The sequence below is a fragment of the Staurois parvus genome, unplaced genomic scaffold (genome assembly GCF_062004578.1).
Source record: "Staurois parvus isolate SC_StPar_1 unplaced genomic scaffold, SC_StPar_1.0 ptg000395l, whole genome shotgun sequence".
Classification (NCBI taxonomy): domain Eukaryota; kingdom Metazoa; phylum Chordata; class Amphibia; order Anura; family Ranidae; genus Staurois; species Staurois parvus.
The window spans coordinates 3,313,470-3,324,398 of NW_028318191.1; the positions used below are offsets into that span (position 1 = coordinate 3,313,470).

A 10,929-nucleotide genomic window follows, 5' to 3' on the forward strand; every position below is an offset into this window, starting at 1 on the left:
ATTTCAATTATACATTTTACTGTATGTACAGTATATAATGGGAATGGGTAACATCACGTTTTGAAATGTAGTTTTGTACTGGGATGTACCACAAATGTATTGTTGTCTACAGTAGAAGAATGCACTGAAAAAAATGATGATAATAATAACAACAACCTCTGTAATAGAATATAGTAATAGGAAAGCCAGTACTGTTTGAAAAGTAGAGTAAAGAGTAACACAATATCATGATATATCTAAAGCCCAAACTTATTTTTCTTTTGAATAGAATATAGAAAAAGTAAAACTCCTGTCAAATTATTATTGCACTCTGTCCCCACTGGGGAAACTCACTCTTTCTATTTGTCCTGGTGTCCACAGAACTGAAAGTTATAGGAAAATCAAATCTTTACACCTGCCACTAGAGTAGGAGTTGAGAAAAGAAAGAAAAGGCTATTCCTTACTGTATCCAAAAAATGTTTTTGGCTTACTACCATAGTTTTCCTGTGGTATCAATCCAAAACTAGTGAGACACGCAGTGGCTAGAAGCAAAAGTTAAATCTGGACTGATTACATTATCCATGTTTAGTAGTTGTGTGCAGGCATGCTGCCATTTTAGATCATAAAAGATTTATCCAGCTGCTGGTGACATCAGGACTGTGATAGGAAGCAGCTGCAGGTGTCAGAAGCAGAAGTCATCCAATACTCCAACAACTAATGGCTGTATTAGCATGCATGGTCTGAAATCTACAAATGGGTTGGGTTCACCTGAACATCCAACATTGACCGACACCCTAAGCTCATCCCTATTGGCCACTGCTACAATATTTAAATACCCAGTGGATCCTGGTGCCTGACCAGCAGTCCTTTGATGTTAAAGAGTAACTTTACTTTTTTTGACAAAAAAAAAATCTCCATTGGGTGAACAATATACATTACAAGGATTTTAACAAACTTTGTTGCAGGGTCCTGCCTTTTTGTGCTGTAAAGGAAATTATGTATATTTAACTTTTTGCTTTGGATAATGATTCTGAATGGAAGTGTTGACATCTTTTTTAGATATAGTTAGACCTTTAGAGAGTATTTTGACAAAATTAAAATTTCTATTGCAAAGGATGCCTAAAATTTGACTCTTATCTTAGTGCAGACTTCTGGGAAAATCAAAACGCCAACCACACAAGCAAGACTAGACATTTCATGGGGCCTGTACACCAATAGTGTATAGAACACCATCAAGTTGCCATATTCCATTAAATTTTCCCCCAAAAAATGAATAAATAGAGCAGCTGCAGATTGAAAAGCAATGGCAATTTTAACACCATTAAAGTGATACTAAACCTTCATTTAAAAAAAAAAAATAACAAACATGTCATTCTTACCTTCTCAGTAGCTTTGCAAACAGCTATCCCAATCCTCTTCTTTTCGCTCCCAAGCCGCTGCTGCTGCTGCATGCGTTCATAAGATACACACAGCTGCGTATTGGACCCCACCCCCGCTCGCTCCTCATTGGCTCACTGGCTGTGATTCACTACAATGGAAGCCAATGGACTCCTGCTGCTGGCTCAGCCAATGAGAAGGCCAAGGCTACATTGCTGGATCGGGGGGGGGGGGGGGGGCTCAGGTATGGGGGCTGGAGGAGCCACTGCGCACAGAAGGTTTTTTACCTTCATGCATGGAATGCATAAAGGTAAAATACCTTGAGCCTTTACAACCACTTTAACATTACAATATGGTTTGTGTAGCAATTTAATATGTTTGTTTATTTGCTATATTTATTCAAAAAGTGGGGTTGCCCTTTAAGATGTGCCACTAGACATATTTACCTCCTTATGAAAAATAGACTGAACACACAGAACTACAGTGCTTGCAGCCCATATGGAGAAGGATGCATATGATGTAGTTTTTCAGGTGTGGCTCTGGACATCTATAGATATATGAAATAGCCTTATACCAGGCTGTTCATTCTAAAGCCTTTTATTCCATTTTTTATTATATGCCTATTCATTGATCCTAATTTGTTTAGTTTGGCCATGTAATAATAACCCTTTATCTTGTATATCCATCTTCTTCCTACAGCATGATGGAGATATTATTACAGACATCAGTCTTGTCAGAGAAAACATGTTAAACCAGATACATGTAAGTTAACAAATTGTGCTTTAATAAAAGACATATTAATAAATAAATAAATTAATGTTAACCAGGAAATGTATCTAAAATTTCAAAATGTCAAACTATTAAAAAGATGTATAGCAGTTTTTGGGACTTCCCAATGGATATGGAGGTTGTCATTACTCACCTCTGCTAGTCACCTGGCTATCATGCTGATCCAATGGTTACAACAGTTTCTTGATCACAGACCTGGAACAAATATGCACATCTAAAATTCTGATTCCACATTGACTGCCTGATCTGCATGCTTGTTCTAAGTTGGTGACCTAATTAGCACTGAAACCGAAGACAGCAATACATCTATGAGTCATAAATAGAATCTTCTATATTTCTTTCAGCCCAGGTTTTCTTTAAGCATTAACATTTTAATTATGTAAGCGATCTAACCGACTATAAGAATATTTTTTAAACACAAATATCAGATGTTATGTTATGAGTCCCAACACTGTTTTAAAGCAGCGCTGGGATCAGGGACTTTTTAAACACATTTCTGGTGGGTGTATGCTTGTTAAGCTAGCTGTTGGCTTTCATATGGAAGTGGATTTGGTGGCTGAGAAGCTGCCCGATCCCTTCCACCATCATTGTAACATGTCACCCTCCCACCCATGCGTGCTGCTGCCAAATATTTTGCACACTGCGTGCCCACTGCTGGACCTTGGATTAGCATGACAGATGTAACCAGGTGCAGGGGAGGGAGACCAGCGAATGTCTATTTGTTGGCCTCCACGTTACTGACCAGAAAGTGACATGTAAAACATCACTTCTGCATTCTTTTTTCACTTCCATTAGCTTCACTGCTGATACCTCATTAAAAAGAACCTGTCCCCTGTGTGATGAAAAAAAAGTTTAATGAAAAAAAATCTAAAAAGGTTACACCCAAGCATTTAAAATCCCCCCCAAAAAAGCTATGAGCTCCACTCAACCACACACACACATATTCATGAACATAGGGGGCATCTACACACAAAAACATTAATTACCCTACACAGGTTACATATCACCACATACACCAAAGTAAGAGTAATAATTCTAGGCCCATAATTCACAGTTAATTGTAAACTGATGACCTGTTGTCCATAGAAAATATAAGGATTTTTATCCTTTATCTTGATGTGTGTGAATGTGTCATATATTAATTTTATGTTTTCTTATATTAGGTGTCAGAGCAATGCTGCTTTCTCTTGAAACTGGGACGCTTTTACCTTGGCAGTGTTTTTCCCAATATTGAACTTTTTCACAAAAACCTAAATGATAAAAAGCGCAACAAGCTCTTTCATAACTTGGCAAACGCTCTTCTTGGCTTGAAAACAGAACTCAGGCAATGTGTAAGAACTCTAACCTTTTACCAGTTTGTACAAGTCACAATTCCAGGTTTTAAAGATGTTGGCAGTTATAAGTTGGCTCCTGATGAGCCACGCTGGTGAATAATAAAGGGTAGCTACACCTCTTTATACTTTTTGGCTAACAATATTTTCATCCAGGGCACTAAAATTATAAATATCATTGTCATCTTTAAAATGAGAAGTCGGTCTAAAATGTTCAAACTTTACTTGCTGCAGTAATATTCATTCTACTGAAAATTAACCTTAGTAGCATTACAGATCTGACTACTGACCTCAATGGTGTCAAACAAAATGTCTCCAAAAAGTCACAAATTATTTTCTAAAAACCTCTATAGATGAAAGGAAGATAATACATTTTAAAAGTTTTGTAATTTTAATCCCCTGCTTTAAAGTGTCAAATTTGCAACAACATTGAGTTAAGTTTAAAATGATTTAACCACTTGCACTCCTGAGGATTTACCCCCCTTAATGACCAGGCCTCTTTTTGCTACTCGGCGCTGCACTAATTCAACTGATAATTGCGCGGTCATGCAATGCTGCTTCCAAATGAAATTTACGTCCTTTTTTCACACAAATAGAGCTTTCTTTTGGTGGTATTTGATCACCTGTGCGCTTTTTATTTTTTATTTTTCACGCTATAAACTAAAAAAGACCAAAAATTTTGAAGAAAAGTGATATTTTTTACTTTCAGCTATAAAAAATATATAGCAAACTCAAAGTTAGTTATACATTTAGGCCAAAATGTATTCTGCTCCATGTTTTTGGTAAAAAAAAAATCCCAATAAGTGTATATTGATTGCTTTGTGTGAAAGTTATAGCGTCTACAAATGGTATAGATACTGCAATTTACGCCATTTTTTTGCTATACAGCGCAGCGCTAGTTTAACGGACAATTGCGCGGTAATGCAATACGGTACATAAATGAAATTTACATCCTTTTTTTCCCCACAAATTGAGCTTTCTTTCGGTGGCATTTGATTGCCTGTGTGTTTTTAATTTTTTGCGCTATAAAAAAAAAAAAGGCTGACAATTTTGAGGAAAAAAAACTATATTTTGTACTTTTTGCTATAAAACATGTCCAGTAAAAAAAAATTTAAAAATCAAATTTAGTCATAAATTTCTGCAAAAATGCATTCTGCAACGTCTTTGCTACAAAAAACCCCAATACATGTCAATTAATTGGTTTACGTAAAAGTTATAGCATTTACAAATGGCGGGAAAGATACTGGGATTTTTCATTTTTTTTTATACTAATAATGGCGGCGATCAGCGACTTATGGCGGGACTGTGGCGGACATTCTGACACTGGGGGGGGAACTGACTTGGGATCACTGACATCCCCAGTGACACCAATACAGTGATCAGTGCAAAAAAAAAAAAACACTGACACTGTACTAATGGCACTGGGGAGGAAGGGGTTAACTTTATTATTCAGTGAAAGGGTTAACTGTGTGAGGGGAGTGTTTTACTAGGGGGCGGAGGTGTGTACTGCAGGGAACACCGCTGATCGGGACAGATAAACTCTTCTGTCCCGATCAGCCTGTCAGGAGCTGTCAGGGAACTGACAGAAAGCACAGCTACTGCAGCTGTGCTCTCTGTCACTGATTGCCGCTAATCGCCGGGACATAGCTGGTAACGACCGACTGTGACCTGGTGACTGACATCCGCGGCCGTGATTGGCAGGACAGGTAGGGCGGCGGCGCGCCTCGCGCGCGCCCCCTACTTATTTTAAAAACACACGTTTTAAAACGTGGTTTTGCCCAGCCGTGCCGCCCTGCCTACGTATTTCTACAGTGGCTGGGCGGCATGTGGTTAAAGTTTGCAAGCATGATATCTTGACATTAGTATGAGCAAATAATAATAAAGTTCACAATGCTTATATATTAAACATTTTAAAAGATTTTATTCCTACCTCCAGCAGAGCTTCCATTGTTCTACTTGCAGTTTTCAAATTAATAACTCCATGAATAAAACCAGAGGTGTAGCTAACTAGAACACACAGAGATTGTGGAGTTTAAAGCATATCTAAAGTCAGACATTTTTTTATTTTGCCTAGTTTAGGGAACAATTAAAATTTCTATTAGTTTTTTTTTTTTTTTGCTTTGTTTTTTTTGTCCTATTTGAGATATTTCCTTTCACTTTCTAAACTGTGGATACAACAGTAAGTGAGAAGAAACCTTTCCAAAGTTGAAGGATTTCTTCTCTATTCTTGTACTGACAACTACTCAGAATTTTGTATTTTACCTCATTTTCAATTCCAGTGGCAATTGTCACTAGTACAAATAGAAAGACTCTCTCCAGTGGGGACAAAGATAGCAATAAAAACCTAATGGAGGTTTTCATCATTCCTATTATAGCAAAAACAAAAAAATAATTGCCTTTAGATGTCAACAACACCTTCAAAGAAGAAAATACAAAAGCTATTTAAACTGATCATGGGATTTGAGTGTGGCTGACAATTCATACTCTTAAGAATATTATAGTGTTGCTAAAATGGTGTTGTAACTAGGAAAATGTGCCAGAACATTTCTGCCAGAAAGGAAGTCATTACTGTAAACTGTATGCCCAGGGCAAAAACTGGGTGCAGGTAAATCCATGCTTCCTGTTTTACTTATTGTAAAGTATCCTGGTGGTCCTGATGTGCTCTGAGTATATTGTACTTACAACCCCTGCTCTGCTTTTAGAACATTTGCTTGAAAGCTCACACACAATGGTGAAAATTGGATGTTGTTTTGCCATTATGTGTTTATAAAAACTATTCAGGCCAATCTCTAATACCCTACAGCAAATACCAAAAAGCATTAAAATCTTGGCCTATATGTCAGTATTCATCCTATAATTTATGGATTGCAGTAACCAAAAGTATCTTGATATATGATATATTCATGCACCTTAATGTAAATGCATTTTATTCCCTTCTCTATATTTCAGCATTCTACCATGAGATGTCCTTGTGGAGAAAAACCACTGAAATTTATTGAAGAATTTAAAAGAGAGTTTTACAAGGTATGTTATCAACTTTATATATTGCATAGTTACATAGTTAGTCTGGCAGAAAAAAGACAAAAGTCCATCCAGTTTCACCATAGAAAAAAAAAAAGTAATAATCCTATAGCCACAGTTGATCCAAAGGAAGGCAAAGAAAACCCAGCAAAGCATGATCCAATTTGCTCCTGCTGGGAAAAAAATTCCTTCCTGATCCCCAGAGAGGCAATCGGATATTCCCTGGATCAACTTTACCTATAAATGTTAGTATCCAGTTATATTCTGTGTATCTAAGAAAGAATCCAGGCCTTTTTTGAAGCAATCCACTGAGCTGGCCAGAACCAACTCTTGAGGGAGTCTATTCCACATTTTCACAGCTCTCACTGTGAAGAACCCTTTCCATGTTTGGAGATTAAATTTCTTTTCCTCCAGACGTAAAGAGTGCCCCCTTGTCATCTGTGTAGACCTCAGAGTGAATAACTCTACACTGAGTTCACTATATGAACCACTATGTATTTATACATGTTGATCATATCCCCCTTAATCTCCTCTTCTCAAGAGAGAATAAATTTGGTTCCTCTAATCGTTCCTCATAGCTGATCTCCTCCATGCCTCGTATCAGTTTAGTTGCCCTTCTCTGTACTTTCTCAAGTTCCCCAATGCTCTTTTTGTAAATTGGTGCCCAAAACTGAACTACATATTCCAGATGATGTATTACTAATGATTTGTACAGGGGTAATATGATATCTCTCTCTCTGGAGTCTATACCTCTTGTAATACAAGAGAGGATTTTGCTCGCTTTACAAACTGCAGCTTGGCATTGCATGCCATTATTAAGCTTGCCATCTACCAGAACCCCCAGATCCTTCTCCACCATTGATTCCCCCAGTTGTACTCCCCCTAATGGATTATATCTTTGAAACTAAAGTTTAGTATTCATTTATGAGGAAAACTGCAGATGAATGTTCATGTTACTAGCATAAAGACCAATGGTAGGCTGCAATTTACTTCACTGAATTAGATATCAACTTTCAAATTATTCATACATTTGCAGACTTATTTAGAAAAGCAGTTTAGAGGACAATAATGAAGTTATAAAGATAAAAAGTTCAGATAATTTGTTATATCAAAGTTCAAAGCTAATTAGGTAATAGGTTTTGAATCCTCTTCCATACATGCCCTCATGTCCTTACCACCAAGGCATCATTTTAGAACAGTGCTGCATAAGAATTTTGCATTCTCGGTGCTGTTTTGAATTGGTACAAAGGTGTAAACAGCTGTGGCAGGTCCCTGTGGCTGTCAATATCCAAAAAATAAAAAAAGCATTGTGTTTCATACATGAAGTGCTTATTTGAAAAAAGCTATTAGGATATGTTTTTTATTGGGGGGGGGGGGGGGTGTTCAGACCAGCAATGTCTGAGATTTGTGAGTATCTCCTGCTTTGTTTATGTAAGACTGGCTCCAGGGATGTTGTTGCTAAGTACACACATATTTGAATTGCCTGTGGCTGTTTGTGCTGGAAATACTGGTTTCAGTGACACTGTGCAGGTTCAAGAGATGGCTTTTGATTTTGCTACGGGGTGTTTAGAAGAACAAATTTTGTCAATTGTAGTAACGGGAAATTCCTTTGACATCACTACTATCATGAAGCATAGGGTTAATTACATATGATAAACCTTTATCCAAAATGAACAAACCTTGTCCTTTAGCCACTCTCAACAAAACACAAAATGTTATTAAGATGGCTGGACAAAGCCAACCTTTCACAAGGCATAAATTCGACTGATAACAAACATCTGCTAGTCACAGCTGTCCTGCGAGCACCCAATTAGCAGAGCAAAGCATAATGGCCTGTCCAGGGCATTATAGGCATCTGACTACCCACAGCTAACTAAGGGCCCATATACTAATGTGGTAACCCTTGCCCCTTCTCTGAAAAGCAACCCACAGTGGAACGCTTTTCAGAGAGTGTTTGACAGGCAGCTGAAAGGGAATACAGTGCATCCAGAACGTATTCATAGCACTTAACTTTTGCCACATTTTGCCATGTTACAGCCTTATTCCAAAATGAATTAAATTAATATTTTTCCTCAACACTCTACAAACAATGCCACATAACGACAATGTGAAAAAAAGTTTGTTTTGAAATCTTTGCAATTTATTAAAAAAAAAAAAAAAAAAACACATTTACATAAGTATTCACAGCCTTTGCCATGACACTAAAAATTGAGCTCTGGTGCATCCTGTTCCCACTGATCATCCTTGAGATGATTCCGCAACTTGATTGGAGTCCATCTGTGGGAAATTCAGTTAATTGGATATGATTAGGAAAGGCATAAACCTGTCTATACAAGGTAAGCAGCATTTCTTACCTCCCACAACTGCAAGTGTGAATGAGCCCTAAGGGCAAAAAAAAATCAAAGACTATTTTAGTTGCTGGCTAGGTAAACTCTGCCAATAAAGCTGTGGAAATAACAAGTAAAGTAGGATGGGAAGGTATGAACTACTCAGGCAGGTGACAGAGACTCAGGTCAGTGGCATTGGCACTTACACTCATTGAATTAGCTTCATTCTTATCCTATCCATCCTTAGTGAGGATATTCAGTCAGCAAAACTAGATTATTTATTAAGTAAGAATGACAACATCAAGCTTTCACAAGTCTAGGGTAACTTTCACTATGACTCAAGATCTCAATCATCCCGGATATTCTATTTTTTGTGAACTCATCGTTAAGTTGAAGGCTGCTCTGGATGACATATACACATTGCATGAGTATCATTAGCTTGTGCAAGTGTGTGTAAAGTCAATTTTTGCTTTTACAATCATGTGAAATTAAGTATGACTCAAGCTTAATGTCTACCTTGCAGTATCCTAAAGTTGTACAATGCTAATGCTAAGATAATGATTTATGTAAACAGATTTTCTTACTAATTACAAAGTTATGCAGCATCAAAAGCTTAAAAAAACTTTCTTAAACTGAACTTTAACTTACATAGTATTCTTCATCCAAGCATGGTTTGGTAATTATTTTTGGGGATTAATATCTGGCAATTTATGTAACCCAGCATTGGGCAAACTTAATAGAAATTTAATTATTTCTCATTTTTCTTATGTGTAAACTGTATGCATTTAAAAGTGCTACAATATTATTAGTCACATATACAAAAATGTGTTAGGTAGAGGTCAAATGCACAAAACAGGCACATCTCCTAAAAGATCTTTGGGGGGATATGGAGATAAAAGATGTTTAAGGTGCTGGCTGTAAAGTGGTTACGTTAAGCCTCAAGTACCAAAATTAGTGAAGTGCAGTGCTGACAACTATGTAACATACAAAATAGCATGTGGATTGCAACATTCAGGATTATGTAATTTGCACCATTGCTTAAAGAGAACAACAATCAATAGTGAGTGTTCCCTTGGATGTTGATGGTCAGTGGTGAGTGTTCAATTACATAGTGGTGAGAGCCTCTTTATATATTGTTGGTAGAAGGTTGGTACCCCCACAACATTGCTGTTTGGCAGTGAGCGCCCCAATAACATTGGTGTTCAGTGATCAGGTTGCCCATAACATTGCTGTTCAGTAGTAGATTTCAAGCCATTGTCTCCTACTTTTCTGGGTCTTTGCTGAGGGACGTCATTCCAGAGCTATCCGGGTGCTGTCTGGCACCTCACTCAGTGCTGCTGTTATACAGCAGAACATGTCATTATGACATCCAAAATGGCATGCTCAGTAAGAGATCTCACTAGATCCAAGGCACTTGGCAGGAAACCCACTGTATGTACCCCAGATGCTTGGGTCTAGGAATGCCTATGTTGAGAAGTAAAAGATAATTAGCAATAATAGAGTCAAGAGGTGCAGATTTAATATAGCTAGCAAGCTTTTAAACAAAATGTAATGCTGCAGTCTCTTCACATTCATAGAGCTCCAGATACTTGCTTAGACAGGTAACCTATTCCTGCTGTAACTTTCCATACTGGATCTTATGGCAAGCAGCTTGATATGCTTTCCACATGGAAGTACTTGGGAGTAGTGCACAATTTTAGATTCTCATATTTGTCCCCTTCTTGTATCTTTGAAGTTGGAGACAGAAGCTGCCACAAGAAAAGCTGTCGGGGACTTGAACATCTTATTTCGCTGGATGGAAAGGAAGTACATGGGCTGAAAATCATGACCTTGACTGAAGTTAAACATAAAAAACAAGATTACATCATTGTACCACAGAGGGAAGAACACATTTTACATTTTAATAGATGTCACTGCCAATTCAGCAGCTTTAATACCTTCCATTTAAAGGATAAGTGTACTTTCAGACAAGGGGCAACCCTGGCCTAAATTATCCACCTCCCCCCTACCTGGCTGTATACCTACCTCCATCCCTCAGCCATTGTCCACCACAATAATCACATCCTGCCAGTAAAATGTTCTTCACACTGGACACAGCTGCGCAG

General features: G+C 37.6%; 1 protein-coding gene across 1 annotated transcript; it reads left to right on the forward strand.

Annotated features, from left to right (window-relative positions):
* Positions 1–1,854: 1,854 nt before the first annotated feature.
* On the forward strand, positions 1,855–10,643 carry LOC149455371 (interleukin-20-like). Its single transcript, XM_089686339.1, has 5 exons — positions 1,855–1,887; positions 2,056–2,118; positions 3,309–3,476; positions 6,426–6,500; positions 10,560–10,643. The coding sequence occupies exons 1-5, from the start codon at positions 1,855–1,857 to the stop codon at positions 10,641–10,643; spliced, it is 423 nt and encodes a 140-aa protein (XP_089542465.1).
* Positions 10,644–10,929: the final 286 nt, after the last annotated feature.

Coding starts and splice junctions, on each gene's coding strand:
- LOC149455371 (XM_089686339.1), top strand. CDS start 1,855: ATGGAGAAGGATGCATATGATGTAGTTTTTCAG. Junction 1,888..2,055: donor CATATGATGTAGTTTTTCAG/GTGTGGCTCTGG, acceptor TTCTTCCTACAG/CATGATGGAGATATTATTAC. Junction 2,119..3,308: donor ACATGTTAAACCAGATACAT/GTAAGTTAACAA, acceptor TTCTTATATTAG/GTGTCAGAGCAATGCTGCTT.